This window comes from Triticum dicoccoides, chromosome 6B, assembly GCF_002162155.2.
Source record: "Triticum dicoccoides isolate Atlit2015 ecotype Zavitan chromosome 6B, WEW_v2.0, whole genome shotgun sequence".
Lineage (NCBI taxonomy): Eukaryota > Viridiplantae > Streptophyta > Magnoliopsida > Poales > Poaceae > Triticum > Triticum dicoccoides.
In genome coordinates this window covers 88179588-88197509 of record NC_041391.1, presented here as the reverse complement: position 1 = coordinate 88197509, position 17922 = coordinate 88179588, and the positions used below count along the sequence as shown (strand labels likewise).

The 17922-nt window shown below is 49.3% G+C and overlaps 1 protein-coding gene and 1 pseudogene across 1 annotated transcript; one reads left to right on the top strand and one right to left on the bottom strand.

Annotated features, from left to right (window-relative positions):
• The first annotated feature begins 9118 nt into the window (after positions 1-9118).
• Positions 9119-11890, top strand: LOC119322513 (annotated as a pseudogene).
• Positions 11891-13234: 1344 nt separating this feature from the next.
• LOC119326281 lies at positions 13235-17250 on the bottom strand. Its single transcript, XM_037599962.1, has 4 exons — positions 16256-17250; positions 15366-15551; positions 14137-14247; positions 13235-13785 (listed from the first exon to the last, which is right to left on the bottom strand). The coding sequence occupies exons 1-2, from the start codon at positions 17156-17158 to the stop codon at positions 15468-15470; spliced, it is 987 nt and encodes a 328-aa protein (XP_037455859.1). The 5' UTR covers positions 17159-17250; the 3' UTR covers positions 13235-13785; positions 14137-14247; positions 15366-15467.
• Positions 17251-17922: the final 672 nt, after the last annotated feature.

Below are 17922 nucleotides of genomic sequence, written 5' to 3'. Positions count from 1 at the left end.
GAAGAACTTCCAGGAATGCCTCCGCACCGGCCAGTTGAATTTGTTATTGAACTGGAGCCCGGTACGGAACCTGTGTGCAAACGTCCTTACAAGCTCGGCCCCGAAGAGTTGAAGGAGTTGAAGAAACAACTCGATGAGCAAGAAAGATTGGGTCTCATTCGGCCTAGTACTTCTCCGTGGGGTTGTGGTGTTTTTTTTGTGAAGAAGAAGGATGGATCGAGTCGACTTTGTGTTGATTACCGTCCAGTAAACAAGAAGACCATCAAGAACAAATACCCACTTCCCAACATCAATGAGCTGTTCGAACAACTCAAGGGTGCTCAAGTATTCTCCAAGCTTGATCTTCGTATGGGTTATCATCAGATTCGTATTCGTGAGCAAGATATTCCCAAGACGACGTTCAGAACAAGCTTTGGTTCATATGAATACACCGTCATGTCTTTTGGCCTCGCCAACGCTCCTCCGACATTCTCTCGCATGATGAACTTCATCTTCAACCCCTACACCAATGAATTCGTTTTGGTCTATCTCGACGACATTCTGGTTTTCTCGAAGAACAAGAAAGATCATGCCAAGCACTTGCGTTTGGTACTTGACAAGCTCAGAGAACATCAGTTCTACGCCAAGCTCTCCAAGTGTGAATTTTGGCTCGATGAGGTTCTTTATCTTGGTCATATCATCTCTGCCAAGGGCATTTCCGTGAATCCTGAGAAGGTGTCTGCAATTGTGAATTGGGAACCTCCTCAGAACGTGAAGCAACTCCGGAGTTTCCTCGGTCTCGCAAGCTATTGCAGAAGATTCGTTGAAAACTTTTCTAAGATCGCCAAGCCTCTCTCAAATCTTCTTCAGAAGCATGTCAAGTACGTTTGGTCTCCGGAGTGTGATATTGCTTTCAACACTTTGAAAGAGAAATTGATCTCTGCTCCAGTTCTGACTCCGCCTGATGAAACCAAGCCGTACGAGGTCTTTTGTGATGCCTCTCTCCAAGGTCTCGGTGCTGTACTGATGCAAGAGAAGAAAGTTGTCGATTATACCTCTCGCCAGTTGAAACCTAATGAGAAGAACTACCCCACTCATGATCTCGAGTTGGCGGCAGTTGTGCATGCTTTGTTGACTTGGAGACATCTTCTTTTGGGAAGGAAAGTGGATATTTTCACTGATCACAAGAGTCTCAAGTACATCTTCACTCAGCCTAATCTCAACCTCAGGCAGACTCGATGGGTCGAAATGATTCAAGAGTACAATCCGAGTATCGAGTATACTCCAGGCAAGGCTAATGTGATTGCTGACGCTTTGAGCAGAAAAGCATATTGCAACAGTCTGATTCTCAAGCCTTATCAACCCGAGCTTTGTGAAGCTTTCCGCAAGCTTAATCTGCAAGTTGTTCCTCAAGGTTTCCTCGCCAACCTTCAAGTCTCTCCTACCTTAGAAGACCAGATTCGCCAAGCCCAACTTCTTGATGCTATGGTGAAGAAGGTGAAGATTGGTATTGCAAAGAGTCAGTCCAAGTACAAGTGCTACCGACTTGATGACAAGGACACTCTCTTCTTCGAGGATCGAATTGTTGTGCCCAAAGGTGAACTCCGTAAGGTGATCATGAACGAGGCTCACAACTCTCTCCTCTCCATCCACCCTGGTAGTACGAAGATGTATCAGGACCTCAAGCAAGCTTATTGGTGGACTCGAATGAAGCGCGAGATCGCTCAATTCGTGAACGAATGTGATGTCTGCAGAAGAGTGAAGGCAGAACACCAAAGGCCAGCAGGTCTCCTCCAACCTCTTGCCATTCCAGAATGGAAGTTTGACCACATTGAAATGGACTTCGTGACTGGGTTTCCAAAGTCCAAGCGTGGCAATGATGCTATCTTCGTTGTCATCGACAAGCTCACCAAAGTGGCTCATTTTCTGCCTATCAAAGAGTCGATCACTGCAGCTCAATTGGCGGAACTCTATACCTCTCGCATTGTCTCTCTGCACGGTATTCCTCAAGTGATATCTTCAGACCGTGGCAGCATCTTTACCTCCAAGTTTTGGGATTCTTTTCAGAAGGCCATGGGCACCAACATCCGCTTCAGCACAGCTTTCCATCCTCAAACAAGCGGTCAAGTCGAGCGTGTCAACCAAATTCTTGAAGATATGCTCAGGGCTTGTGTGATCTCCTTCGGCATGAAGTGGGAGGACTGTCTTCCTTATGCTGAATTCTCATACAACAACAGCTTTCAAGCAAGTTCGGGCAAGGCCCCCTTTGAAATTCTATATGGCAGGAAGTGCCGTACCCCTCTCAACTGGTCTGAAACCGGTGAACGTCAGCTGCTGGGCAATGACCTAATCACAGAGACAGAAGAAATGTGCAAAGTCATTCGTGATAACCTCAAAGCAGCCCAGTCCCGCCAGAAGAGCTACTATGATAGTAAGCACCGTGATCTGGTTTTTGAGATCGGAGATCATGTTTACCTCCGCGTCTCTCCTATGAAAGGTACTCGTCGCTTCGGTATCAAAGGGAAGCTTGCCCCTAGATATGTGGGACCTTTCAAAATTGTCAGCAAGAGAGGCGACCTCGCCTATCAACTCGAGCTTCCTTCAAACTTTGCAAATGTTCATGATGTGTTCCATGTCTCTCAGCTTCGAAAGTGCTTCAAGACTCCTGACCGCACCGTCAACTTCGAGGACATTGAGCTCCAAGAAGATCTCTCTTATCGTGAGCACCTAGTTGCTATTCTTGAAGAGACTGAACGCAAGACTCGCAACAAGTCAATCAAATTTCTCAAAGTTAAGTGGTCTCACCATTCCGACCGTGAAGCTACCTGGGAACGCGAGGATCACCTCCGTTCTGAGTACCCGGAGTTCTTTCAGTCCTAGATCTCGGGACGAGATCTTTTCGTAGTGGTGGAGTGTTGTAACGCCCCAGATGTAACTTTCCATATTTGTATCCAACTCTTGCCGTCTCCGGCGCTAAGTTATATTTATTTCTCGGGTTCGGGTCCTTGTCTCCGTGTGTTGTTTTCGTTTTCATGCATCTCATACCATGTCATCTCATGCATTGCATTTGCATACATGTTCATCTCATGCATTCGAGCATTTTTCCCGTTGTCCGTTTTGCATTCCGGCGCTTCGTTCTCCTCCGGTGGTCATTTCTAGTCTTCTTTCGTGTGTGGGGTTTAAACATTTCCAGATTGGACCGAGACTTGCCAAGCGGCCTTGGTTTACTACCGGTAGACCGCCTGTCAAGTTTCGGGTCATTTGGACTTCGTTTGATACTCCAATGGTTAACCGAGGGACCGAAAAGGCCTCGTGTGTGTTGCAGCCCAACACCCTCCAAATTTGGCCCAAAACCCACCAAACTCTGCTCCATGTCCTAGAGCGTTCGATCACGATCGTGTGGGCGAAAACCGCACCTCATTTGGACTCTCCTAACTCCACTTATGCCTATAAATAGCCCCTCCAATTTTCGGATTCGTCTTCTCCCCCGAAACCCTAGTTCAAAAAAAAACATCCTCCGCCGCCGACGGACACGTCCGCCCCAGCGCCGGACAGCGTCCGCCGCCGCCCGCCTCCGCCACGTGGCCCCACCCCATCGCGCCCACATCGTCGGCGCCAGGCCCGGGAGGCCCGAGGCTGGCCCCCGAGGCCCAGCCGGCTCGCCCCGCCGCCCGCCTCCTCTCGCCGCCGTCGCCTTCGGCCCCGGCGACCAGCGCCGCCGCGGGCCGCCTCTCCGGCCGCCGCACCTCGCCGGCGCGCGAGCCACTGCCGGCCGACCCCGCCGCCGCACCGCGCCTCCTCGCCGCGCCCCTCCGCTGCCTCCTCGCAGGCGCCGCCCCCCGGCGACCTCCTCCACCGCCGGCGCACCCCGCAGCTCCGGCGAGCTCGAGCTCCGCCGCCGGCGCCGCCTCGGCTTCCGCGCCGCGATCCCGATCTGGATCCGGTCGCGTGAACAGTAAACCCTAACCCCCGATTTTTTTTGCTAAGTCCTGGAAATTTTGATCCAAGTTGCTCTGTTCGAGGTCCCGTAACTTTGCAACCGTAGCTCCGTTTTGGGCGTATGATATATCAAAATCTTCGCCTCGACATGTACATCATTTCATTCCATTGCATTATTTGCATTTGAGGTCATCTTGATCCCCAAAATGCTGTTAGAAGGAAGCTTCGTGAGTTAAATTGCAGATCCGTTAGTTCATCATGCACTTTTGTCATTTTTGCTATGTTTAATTCGTGCATGATATGCCTGTGCCCCTTTGGGATGAATTGTTAACCATTTTATCTTATTTCCAGAGGTGTCACCCATGCATTTTTAGGATATGTGTGTTGTCTTGTGCAAGCTTGCGAAGAGAGGTACCTGAGAATGCAGATTTCAGGGACTTAGTGATTTTCACTAAGTCTGGGATATTTTAGTTCATGATGCTATATGTCCAGCTTGTTTCCTAGTGATCCGTGCCTCTTTTGAGGATGATCAGTAAGGGAGTTTTGATATTTATGTTATGCTCTATCCATCCATGTCTTTGTTTGCATATGTGGAGTGCTCTAGGTTGACTTAATCGAGCTCAACTTTTGCTTCGTTGTTAATCTGGGCAGATCGTCAACTTGTTTGCGATTTTGCCGATGCTAACGTTAGTGTTCCATGCATGCTATGCCTTCGTTCTTGCCATGTGTAGCTAGCACTTTGTGCCTTCTTGCTGGTTATATGCTTTCCTTGCCATGACTTGCACCGTAGTGAGTGCATCGAGCTCGTTTACATGCCTTCGTGAGTTATATTTCAGCGTGTCTCAGTTTTCACTAAGTCTGAAAACTGATTGTGCTCGAGCTATGTTCGTGAGCTCGGTAGAGTATTTTGTGAACCCTTTTGGCCCCAGGTCACTTTGGGTGTTTTATTAAGCTTGTTGAGTAGCTCCATGCCATGTTCTTACTTGTCATGTTCAGGTTTTCTATCATGTTGTTTTGCTGCTCCGAAGAGAGCATTGTGATCTGAAATTTCAGACTAGTGTTAATTTCACTAAGTCTGAAATCTGTTTTGCATTTGCGTTTTAGCCATGCTTGTTTGAACCTCTTAATGGATGAATTTGCCTATGGCTCAGTGCTAGTGTTTTGTCAACCATCTTGTGTACATCACTGCCATGTATTTTTTTTTCATGTTTGGTGGCTGTAGCATGTTCTTTTCGTTGCATTTAGATGCCTACTTGCTGCAAATCGCATACCGGTGTCATATCTTAAAACGCTTGCCATTTCCAAACCGTAGCTCCGATTCCTATGATCTTTATATCGTTTTCAAGCGATTTCATCCCCTCTATCCAGTGGCACACTTGGTTTTCCAAGTTGATGCCAGGTTCATGCATTTCCTGTCATATCTTGCATTTTTGCATCCCGCATCGCATCCCGCATAGCATATCGTCATTTCATCATATTGCTTGGACTTGCCTGTGGTTGATTGTATCCTTGTTGCTTGTTTGCCTTGTTGGGTAGAGCCGGGAGACGAGTTCGCTACCGAGGAGCCCGTTGAGTTCGCTCGTGAGGATCCAGTCAACTCTGACAACTGTGCAGGCAAGATGATCATACCCTCGAAATCACTACTATCTTTGCTATGCTAGTTTGCTCGCTCTTTTGCTTTGCCACTGCTATGATGCCTACCTTTTGCTTGTCAGCCTCGCAATTGCCATGTTGAACCTCTAACCCACCATTGTCCTAGCAAACCGTTGATTGGCTATGTTACCGCTTTGCTCAGCCCTTCTTATAGCGTTGTTAGCTGCAGGTGAAGATTGGAGCTGTTCCTTGTTGGAACATTTATTTACTTGTTGGGATATCATTATATTGCTATGTTATCTTAATGCATCTATATACTTGGTAAAGGGTGGAAGGCTCGGCCTCTCGCCTAGTGTTTTGTTCCACTCTTGCCGCCCTAGTTTCCGTCATATCGGTGTTATGTTCCCGGATTGTGCGTCCCTTACGCGGTTGGGCTATAATGGGAACCCCTTGATAGTTCGCCTTGATTAAAGCTTTTCCAGCAATGCCCAACATTGGTTTTACCATTTGCCACCTAGCCTCTTTTTCCCTTGGGTTTCCGGAGCCCGAGGGTCATCTTATTTTAACCCCCCCCCCCCAGGCCAGTGCTCCTCTGAGTGTTGGTCCGAACCAGGCAGCCTGCGGGGCCACCTCGGGGAAACTCGAGGGTTGGTTTTACTTGTAGCTTGACCTATCCGAGCGTGCCCTGAGAAAGAGATATGTGCAGCTCCTATCGGGATTTGTCGGCACATTCGGGCGGTGTTGCTGGACTTGTTTTAACCTGTCGAATCATCTTGTTGTACCGAGATACCGAGTCTGATCGGTGTGTCTTGGGTGGAGGTCTATTCCTTCGTTGACCGTGAGAGCTTGTTATGGGCTAAGTTGGGACCCCCCTGCAGGGATTGATCTTTCGAAAGCCGTGCCCGCGGTTATGGGCGGATGGGAATTTGTTAATGTCCGGTTGTAGATGACTTGAACTAAACTTAATTAAAATGAATCATCCGTGTGTGTTACCGTGATGGCCCCTTCTCGGCGTAGTTCGGGAAGTGGACACGGTGTTGGAGTTATGCTTGCGCAGGATGTTCCTTTAGCTTCTCGCTCGTGCTTCGCCTTCTCTTCTCGCTCCCTTTTGCGTATAAGTTAGCCACCACGTATGCTAGTCGCTTGCTGCAGCTCCACATATATTTGCCTTATCCATTCCTATGAGCTTAAATAGTTTTGATCGCGTGGGTGTGAGATTGCTGAGTCCCTGTGGCTCACAGATACTACAACTCCAGATGCAGGTCCAGGTGTTTCTGCTCCAGTTGACGATTACGAGCTCAAGTGGGAGTTTGACGAGGACTCTCAGCGATACTACGTATCTTTTCCGGATGATCAGTAGTGGTGCCTAGTTGGGGTTATCGATTCAGGACCTTGTCGCATGTTGGGTTCTTTTCTATTTTGGCGCCGTAGTCGGGCCATGAGTGTTTGTTTGATGGATGTTATTTATGTACTCTGATGTGACGTGGCGAGTGTAAGCCAACTATGTTATCTCCCCCTTTTATTATATATTACATGGGATGTTGTAATGATTGCCTGACTTGCGACATTGCTTTCAATGCGGTTATGCCTCTAAGTCGTGCCTCGACACGTGGGAGCTATAGCCGCATCGAGGGCGTTACAGAGAGTGTGTGTGTGAGAATTTGATGGTAAAAAAGGTCGCCAATGTCGTAATATTGAACTCTTAAAGTTAATGTGACCCCGTTGCAACGCACGGGCGTTCTTCTAGTCAATATACATTATCTATTGGAGTTGCCTCTTTTTGAGGATGTAAAATGTATTTTTTGTGATGTAAATTGTATAACATTTAATTTTACATCTTCAAATTTGCATCATATATTGGAGATGCTCTTAGTTCACAAAAAAGTAGTTCATGTCACGGGATAAACACTAAGAGCCCCACTTCCTCTCTAAACGCCCGAACTGATGATTGGTGTACCTTAAACCCGTCTTAAATCTGGGGGCATAAGGCTGCTCGGTCACGCTCGGGCACCTCCACTCGACCCCACATGCAGCCACCCAATCCCCCGTATCTCTCCCATCTCTTCCCTGATGCACACCCGACCGCATCTGTCGGCCACAACGACGGGGAAGAAGGTACTGCCGTGTATGCGGCCATGAGCTAGCTAGCCGCGTATTGGCCACTGCCGCTGCGTGCACAACCTTGTGATGGCCACGAGCTGGTTGTCGAGCGCCACCGCGTGGGTTGACCACAAGCTAGCTGCCGAGCGCCACCGCGTGTGCTGGTCGAGGTGGTCGCGCCCGTATAGATCAGCACTGGAGCTCGTCACCACCATCGTTGTTACGTTCTCTCCCGAGGTCGCACGCAATGTGCTCGTTGAAATGCCTTGACATGAGGAGGAATATTTGAGGTGTGTGGTTGTTTGAGAGAGAATATGAGTAGTCAAAACGGACACGTCCGATCACTGCCCGCGCGCATCCGCGAGGGGACAAGATTTGCTCATTGGGCTTGTATATGCTCTAAATGATTATTTCCATGCAAAGACAGACTAATGGACGTGGTGGAGTCTAGTTCTTCTCCGGTTGGTTCTGATCGATGAGTCATTCTCTTGGAAACCTTGATAGGGACCTCGATGCCCGACGAGTCTGGAAGATGTAGCGTTGGTGGCACGTCTGATCTGCTAGACCTAGATCATGGGCGTCGGTGGTCTCCGGATCTAGTGTCTGGTGCTCGATTTGTTTGGATGGCCGTGAGCGTCATTACCTCCGTGAAGGCATCATTGTGGTCCCTCTTCGTGGCTCCTCGATCTCTTTCAGCAATGGGAGAAACCCTAGGTTCTATGCAGTGGCGGACCTAGAAACAAAATGGAGGGTGTGCATACTTGTAAAAAATTTAAAGTCTATTTCAATTAACTTATATGGGCCTTAAAAATAAGCTAATTTGACATGGTGAAAAAACATCTTCCAAAAATCTGGGTGTGCCATGGCACACCTGGCACACCCCTTGGTTACGCCACTGGTTCTATGTCAAGACAAGCGGCAGCGGTGTCACGTCGCCATTCGCTCCTTGGAGGGGGTCGCGATGGGTGCCCCTAGAGTTAGCTTCCAAATATTGTTTGCGAGGCTAGATGACGGTGTGACGCTCGCGTGGGCTTCTGAGATGTGATGTGTGTCATTATCAGCACATCCCGGATGATGCCTTTCCTAATTCTGGCCTTGTTTTGACACTCCTTAAGCGCAAACGAGGGGTGGTTGAAATGGCAGATAAACGAGGGGTCACCAGCTCTGTACGTCGCGTCTGCAGATATACGGATGGTCAAATTAGGACATTATGGATTTATGGTTGCAGATGCTCTTCTTGTATTATCGTAGGTGATGAACGAACAAACGAATTCAGAGATCTCAACAAATTTGTTGCAAGAAACAGAGGACCAATGATTGGAACCGGCAAAATTCAGAATTTTTGACCTGCCGCCCACCACACGGGAGCCACTTCAGCGATCCGCGCCATCTCTCCCTGGATCGAGATCTACACCGTCCATTCTATCCGGATCCAACGGTGCGCTGACCCTCCTCGCTCGTTAAATTCCCCTTCTTCCAACCGCTGCAGCCACCACCGCCACTACTCCCCTCCATTTTCGATCCCCATCTGCTCGCTCGCAGCTCCAAGGAAGGCAGCCGCCAACCATGTCCGGCCGTGGCAATGGCGGGAAGGGGCTGGGCAAGGGTGGCGCCAAGCGTCACCCGAAGGTGCTCCGGGACAACATCCAAGGCATCACCAAGCCGGCGATCCGCCGTCTAGCGAGGAGAGGCGGCGTGAAGCGCATCCCGGGGCTCATCTACGAGGAGACCCGCGTGTTGAGTATAATATTTATTCAAAAACATAGGATAGAGTAGGATTTGTTCCTAGCTTGACTTGTACTCTAAGATGACTATGTGCTCCTATATATATGCCCACGAGGCTCAAGCAATAAACGAACTATTCCACCAATCCTTCTCTCTCCCTTCTAACATGGTATCAGCCTAGCCGATCCAATCCTAACCGCCGTACGCTGCATCTGCCTTGCGCGCCGCCCCTGGGGTGGTCGGCCTCCATGATCGCCGCCGGGGGCTGTGCCGCCCGTACCTAGGGTTCGTACGCCGCTCGTGTTGACCGGCTGCCCTAGAGAGTCTTTTCCCGAGCCCTTGCTCCAGGTTTTTTTAACTCTCTCATTGGTCGTTTTGATCGGCGTTTTTTTTTTGGTTTTTCGATCTATACTTGATCTGTTTGCGTCGCCCACCGCCGCCTTCAACCCCTGTGCGCCTCTACTTCGACACCGGCGCGATCGACAGGCTTCTTCACCGACCTGGCGGTGTCGTGCAACAGGCGGCCCCTTACGGTCGTCGTCCGTGCCGGCCTGCTCGTCGATCTACGCCGGCCATCACCGCCCTCTCCGATCGGGACACCTGCATCGCCCCAACCCGACGGCCTCGCGCCATGCGGCGGCCCATCATAGCCGTCGTTCACGCATCGGCCCACCCATCGATCCACGCCACCCGACTCCGCCGTGTCTGCATGGCGGCCCTGCAGACTGCCTCGCCGGCCTCGTCCCCGGCTGCGTCAGGCTCGTCGACTGCCTCTGCTCGGGCGCCGCTGCTACGTTCGTCGCCGGCTTCATCTCGGACTCCACCGCCACTCCGCCTCCACTGAGCGGCGTCCACAACCTCGCACGCGATCGGCTTGATCACCTGCTCGCCGCCGCGATCCGTCCCATCTACGCCACGCGACCGACCTGACACATCGGTGGTGCGCGACTCCGCAGGTCCCGTGAAGATTGTCCCCGAGTTCAACGCGCCCCTCCACTGATCGAGCAACGGGCTACCACTGTGTCGCCCCATTGGGCTGACGCGCCGTCGCCCCGTGGTTCTCCTCGCAGTTGCATCGACTCACGCATCGCCGCTGTGCCGCCCCTTCGGACCATAGTACCGCGATCCGTGGTCCCAGCCGCCGCCCCGAGGCCGTCCCCACGGTTGCAGCGAACGCGCTCCGCCGCTACGCCGCCTCTTCGGGCTGTAGCACCATGGCCCGCGGTCCTCACCGCCGCCTCGAGGTCTTCCCGTCGTCGCCCCGACCAGCCTGCTGCCGCCGTGTCACCCCTTCGGACTGTAGCGCGGCGGCCTGCGGTCCACCGCCGTCCCTGCGCGTCGACTACCCGTGGTGTGCGTCGCGCCGCCTCCCTTGGCACGGGAATGCCATCATCCGCGCCGGTCTTCCTGACACTGTTGGGTTCCTCGCCTACTTCGAGCACCGCCGTCGCGCTACTAACCTAGCCGCCGCCGCTCTTCTTCAGCCGTCGCCGCCGCCTGTCCACCCCCTTCGTCTTCATCCAAGCACCAGCTTGTCGCCAGCGTCGCCATCATCTATCCCGACCACTTCGTCTACTCCGACCACCGTTGGTGACATCGCCCCCGCGCCGATGGACGCCGCAAACGTCGTCGAGTTCTTCTCTTCTGGCCCCTCCGACTTCTCCAACATGGCATACGGCTCGTGCTGGTCCCTTGTCTACCCATGCCCGGTGCTGGCAACACCGATGTGTGCCTTCTTCCATGACGTGTCCCTGGGCCTGGCAAGCCCGATGCGGCGTTTCGCCAACTTCGTCTTCGTCCGCCTATGCATGCTCGGTGCTGGCAACACTGACGTGTGCCTTCGTCTATGACGTGTCCTCGGGTTGGGCACACCCGACGCGACGTGTCGTCAACACCGTCTTCTTCCCGACGCACCACTACTTTGACACCACTGCGCCCATGACTAACTCGGCACCTCCTTGCGCCCACGGCTCCACGACGACTTCCTCGACACCGGCTACCCCGACTCGACATCAACCACGGCATTCTTCGCATGGCTACCTCGACCACAGCTACACCACCCTACACTCTCGGCTACTTCGACAAATGGCACAAGGGCTACCGCCTTGCTTAAGCAACCTCGTCGGTTTCCACTCCAGCCACAACTTTTGCGATGCATCGACCGTTACGACTGTGGGGGGTGTCTGTCGACTTGCCTTCGAATTCTTTCCAATCTCACCGTTTGCGTCGCTCCGGTTGTGACTGCGGGGGATGTTGAGTATAATGTTTATTTAGAAACATAGGATAGCGTAGGATTCGTTCCTACCTTGACTTGTACTCCAAGATGATCATGTACTCTTATATATATGCCCACGAGGCTCAAACAATAAACGAACTATTCCACCAATCCTTCTCTCTACCTTCTAACACCGGCGTGCTCAAGATCTTCCTCGAGATCGTCATCCAGGACGCTGGCACATACACCTAGCACGCCCGCCGCAAGACCGTCACCGCCATGGACGTCGTCTACACACTCAAGCGCCAGGGCCGCACCCTCCACGGCTTCGGCGGCTGATCTCCGTTCAGTCTCTGCAAAAAATGGTGCCTGTATTCCTGTGCTATATGGTTTCCTATCTGAGTGCGTGCGTTGTCGTTCCATCGGTGATCAGTCTGTGTAGTTAGTGGAATGCAATGGATTGTTGATTCTTGCGAGAAATGGATCTTAATGCAATTGAGTTGTTGGTTCTTGCGGGGTGATCTTGGCTGCATCTCCTGATATGTTTCCGTTGGAATCTGCACACCACCAAATTGGAAATGCCACTTCATTCTAATTTGTTGTTTGTTGCTCACGACGTGTCAGGGTTCACCCTGTAACTAGAAGCAACCTCTACATGAATTATTTCAGTAGAACAACATTCAGAAGGTTGTAATAAGCTGCCAAAAAGTACCATTTTACCTACTGTAGATTTATAGACAACAAATCCCTTATGAAGCTGCAGCTTGTGCTTGATGCAAAAAGAAAGCTGAATGCGTGCAGTGACGGTTGTTCGTCTTTGTTTAGCATACATCTGTGTCAAACTGCTAGTAAAAAACCAATAAACAGTTACCGATCTGAAGCGCACCCTTTCTGTTTGGACAGACAATTGTGTTACTGTACTGCTCGCAGGTAGCACAAATTGATAATAACAAAATTGTTTTAATTTACTAGGTAATCGTTCTTTTTATCACTTTTAGGAGAGTCCTATTGCGGGCGAGTAGCAAATGCATTTGTACCAGGGAAAAGTAGTAGGTTGAGTTCATTTCATTTTTCAGGCTAGTCCCAATCACTTATGTTGCTAGGATTTATTAGTATGATCTTTTCCAGGCTATTTCTTTTGAGATAATACAAATCTTAATAGTCCTGATAAGTTCTGTTGCTAGTATTTTGTTAACCTAAATGTGTTTATAGCATTTATTAGCTTGATTATAATATACATATTTTTCCCAAATATGGCATGGAATGATCTGAAAATTACAGATACCTTTGTCTCTTCTGACCAGCTTATAGTTTGAGTGTGCATCTTCATTTTTACGGTAGTAATCAGTTTATACTATTTTTGGAACGTTCATTAACTTTGGAAGTACTAGATGTGCTTTATTTATGTATCCCTAATGTTGTATCAAGATTGATTCCTTTTTTGAACAATAATTATTATCTAAATATCTTATTAATGCTTCCTCGTATATATTTGGATTTGCATTGGAATGTCATTGGTTGTTCTCCTTCTTATGCTTGCAAGTTGCAGAAACAAGCATTGGTGGTAGACATGATGGAGCTGATCTTTTGCTCAATACATAAGATGATTGTCCAGTCAGATATGCTAAGTGATGTACCAGTTGAACAGGTAAGCTTATCTTCTGCATGTATGTTGAACTATCTGAACTATTCTTAAAAAAACAAATCGCTTTGATTTTCAACGTCATTTCGCACTTATTCCCTTCATTCTCTACAAGGCAGGGACTCTTTTAAGATTTTCTCTACAACTCTTTGCTTATCTTCTGCATGTACCTCCTGGCCAGCACTAACTTGTTGCATGCTAATTTTCAGAGCAAGAAAGTTGAGGGTGACTTTTCACTAATTTTAGTTTAGATTTTTTTGCTGAATGAATGCAAGCTGGAATCCCCGACTTGTTTTGACCTCCGCTTGCTGCGTGGTACCATGAGATTTTCAGGAAATGATGACTCGGCAAGAAAAATCTGCACTGCCAAGGACAACCATTTGCCAGGATTTCCTTGCCTTGTTTCCATGGACTGGCCATGGAAACAGATGCGGTCTCCGGCGCCCGCCCGATCTCGAAGAACTCCAGGAAGCCAACCTCGCCTGGGTCTCCCACGAACTCACGGAAACTCATCACGTTGGTGCGCGAGAGGAGGTTGTCTTTGGGATCAGACTCCTCCCAGAACTTTAAGGGTTCATCACATCTTTTTACTCTGCAAAAGTTGGTAGAATCAGTCAACAGTTGGGAAAGCATCTCATTCTCAGGAAGCCTCAAATTAATTGTGCTGTCTGTGATCTAAAACGTCTTATATTTGTGTACAGAGGGAGTACTAGTTTATTATGTATGTATAGTTTGGTCGGTAAGAAATATGCATTGCATGCCATTTGCATCACCCACACCCCACAGCACACTGCTAGCTAGTACGACGAACACGATGAGTACAACTATAAATCTGGACTACTTCCAACTCAAAAGCACATCTGGATAATGTTTATTAATTTCTTCAAAAGCTCAATTTTCAAGAACGATAATTATTTGATAATCATCTTTGAGGAAACCAAACCTTAACACAAGGGGCAGGGCAGTCTTGAGACAACATAGCAAATCGATACCAACACGACTGTGGTTAGCCAACGCCCTCCATGCATCATATCCTTGCATCTGCTCGTCTATTCTGCAACAAATTAAGCGGGGACAATGTTACATATTTCATATTTGCACATACAACATGTCCAAGCTTTTTTCTACGAGAACAAGTACACCTATGGACAAAATAGGTGTAACATTGGCCCTTTCACTTTTGACTACTGAAAAAGGAGAAAATTGTGAGCCTGATGCCCCTGATTTTGACTGCAACTAAGATATTTGTGTGTCCACTCGACGTATGTTTTCGATTTGCAGTTCCTTGAATGGACTGGGTATCTTATTCATCCTTTCGAGTAGAACTAAAAGACATATCAAGTTTGGTCTGAACTCTGAACATTTGCTGTTGACTCCAAAGGAATAGCAATTGCATGAGCACATTTGGTTGTTTAACTTCCTTCAATCATGGAACAATATACGCACCTATTTTACCTAGAGTTCAGTTAAGCCGTATAAATATTTTCTTAACAGGTTCAATAAATTAATTGTTGGGTGAAACACCAAGAAAACATCTCAGTAACATGTCACCATGAGGAACTGTCGTGATTAAGTACTTACAGAATAGTGTGGCTACTAAAAATATCTGAAATATCTAAGTTGAGATAGTGACAGTCTATTGGGCTGCTGGCATTAGCCACATGAAATGTCTTCATACATGAGGGGAACAACTTACAATATCCATGTTTACATATGAAGAGATTAAACATTGTTCAGCTCTTTCAGGTTCCTTATTTCTCCATGGCAAGGACCACCAGCATTGCAAGCTACTCCTTCCGTCCCATAATATAAGACCATTTTTGACACTAGTGTAGTGTAGTGTCAAAACACTCTTATATTATGGGATGGAGGGAGTAAATAACAGCACTGGGCTAGCATTAGGAAATTGGAAGGCAATTAGAGAACACCACAAAAGAAGGGAGTTGTAAAATGGCGCAATGTAGTTTTCCACTTTCTAAACTAACACGCAATGCGATGTAGTAATTGACGAAATAACACAAAGTAGTCTTTTTTTTTTGCTTAACTAGCATGTTTGCATATTTAAGTGGTATATGGCTTAACAACCAAGTAAACAGGACTTGAACAGAACAAAGTGCCCCCGTGGCAAACCATCAAACTGATCCATCACAAAGACTAGAGCTTGCCTCTTACCTGCCTGCTGGGAACTGGTCGAGCTCCCCATCGGACACCAAGGAGACGGCAACCCTTGGCTGCAGCCACAGAAGGCGACCTGCGACAGCAAGATTTCCCAGCTCAGCTGGCTACCCCGCTCTCCACCCTGCCCTCTCGCGGGCCTGCTCCCTTCGCCACTGTCCACCCGTAGCCATGAAAATTCATCTGCGTCTCATTCAGAACCAATGAGGTTAATCTCCTATCATAATACTGTGCATTGAAAGCTGCAATGGTCACTGAGAATAAAGTTATAGAGCATGCAGATAAGCTCTTCAGTGATACTTGGAAAGTATTTGCAGAGTGCCCTGGTCTCGCACTCTCGTAGATGGTTTGACATGAGAATGGACAATTTCATTACAATGCGATGATTTCTTTCTCTACTGAATGATGTAATGGGCATACAAGGACTCACAATCATATTATCAGTTTCATCCAGGATTAGCAACACAAAATTAACATGTACCAGACATACTATAGCAGATAACTAACATCAAGACATGCAAAGAACACTGAGACAGAAATTGCCAGCTCACTAATTAGAGCATAAACTTTTTTGCACCATACACAGTTACCGATTCTCATAGCCCATTCTTGGTTCATGCAATTCTAAATCTAGTTGGCACTTGCCCTCTGCAAGCGTCAGCATAGTCTTCAGCAAGGTGTGGTGCAACTTCCTTGTAAGGGCATATGTACTTCTCCACGAATACCTTCTCGGTCACCATGAAGGCAGAAAAGTAGCTCCTGTCGCAGTCTAGCAATCCATTTGCCTTAAGAAATCTCATAACATAGTGTCGGGGCCTGAGCCGGCCCTCCAGGTTGAGCCCAAGAATTACTGGTCGATGAGCAATGTATACCGGTTCCAACCTCACCTCAGAGATAAGGAACTCTGATTTGCTCCGCAGCATGTTATTAGACCTCACCAGCACCATCAGAGAACGACTAACAGCAATGGACACCTCAGCTTCTGACCACCTGAATGTGTTCTTGAGGTAATTCACTTTCGCGGCAATCATCTCCTGACTCATGGTTGCAACAGCCATCAGCGCTTCTCTGAACATTCCAGAGCAGCGGGGCACGCCTAAACCTTCCGCACGTGCCGCCATCGCCCGGACGCGCTCTGGGTTATTGCTAAGAATCCACGTGTTCTTGCAGCACAGCTTGGTGATATCACAATCACCTAGCCCGCACTCCCGCAGGAAGGCGACATTGGGCTTGACCACCTTGTCGAGGCTGCATCCCAGGAGAGAGTTGTTCCGGTTGAGCACCCGGAGGAGGTTCTTGTAGGAGCCGAAGAGAGACTGGTAGTATGGTAGGTTGGAGACGATGGATCTACGGCGGAATTCGCCGGGGACGAGCGAGAAGAGGCGCGCGATCTGCGAGCGTGACAGGCCGAGGCCGGCAAGCCCTAGGACGTTGGGGGGCAGGGTTCTCTCAACGCCGGCGCAGAGAAACCGCGGGTCCCTGGGGACGACGGCGGCGATGTCGGCGGTGGAGAGGCCGAGGCCTGCGAGGAAGGCGAGGACGGCGTCTGGCTTGGAGGGGGACTTGAGGTGGGAGAGCTTCGCCGAGGCCTTGAGTGCCTGGGCTTCGGTGAGGCCGCAGGTCTCGACGAGGTACTCTTGTACCGCGAATCCGGTGCGTGGGGGAACGGCCGCGGAGAGGAGGAGGCGGCGGAGTGTGGAGTGCGAGGCGGCTGGATGAGGGGAGCGGTGGGGAGAGGTGGCGGGAGAAAAGAGGAGGTGGGCGAGGATGCGGCTTCGGAGGCGGAGCATGGCGGCGGCGGCGGCGGTGACGAGAGGAAAGGAAGGGAGAGAGAGATAGACGGTGGCCGCCGACCGCCGGATTTGGCTCGCCTCAACCGAGCAACAAGGTGGCCCCTCGCGTCAGTCACCTCTCGTCGTGGCCTACAATCGAGAATCGACCAGACTAGAGCCAGTCGAGCGACTAGTTCGTCTAGTGGGATTTTCCTTTTCCCTCTTGCCCTACCAAATTTAGATCACATTTTCGTTCTCATTTTTTATTTTTGCAATCATAAAATGTACTCCCTCCGATCCCATAATATATATTTATGGGACGGAGGGGAGTAAGATTTCTCTTTTCATAGTTATGAGGTTGGCGTAAATCCATACCTACTAATAAGGCGGGTCACGGTGGAAGTAATTTAGATATGCAACTTAACACACAAATTGAGAGGCAAATCTAGACACAACCGTCGCCTTCAAAAAATAAAAAAAGAGGCGGGGTTCCTCTGCCTCCCTCACGCCGTCATCGGTCTGCCTCGTCTCTTGTGGCCTTGGCTCGACTCCTGTGAGGGAGGGGTGATGGCAACGGCGCGACTTCGGCTCGCTCCTCTGCGTAGTCGTCGCTAGGTGGTCTACTGACATGAGTGTATTTTTTGTTATTTCTATGTTCTATGTACTACCATGGCATGATGAATAGTCCGGATGTTTTCTGCAAAAGAAATCTAACACACAAATTTGCTTATTTTGACAAGTAGCAATGAGGATAGATGTTTGTGGTAATATAATTTTACCGT

Bases quoted from the DNA above. Each gene is read 5' to 3' on its own strand.
- LOC119326281 (XM_037599962.1), bottom strand. From the start codon at position 17,158: ATGCTCCGCCTCCGAAGCCGCATCCTCGCCCACCTCCTCTTTTCTCCC. The intron at 15,552-16,255 runs GTGAGGTTGGAA...AATGAGACGCAG, and splicing joins CAGAGTTCCTTATCTCTGAG to ATGAATTTTCATGGCTACGG.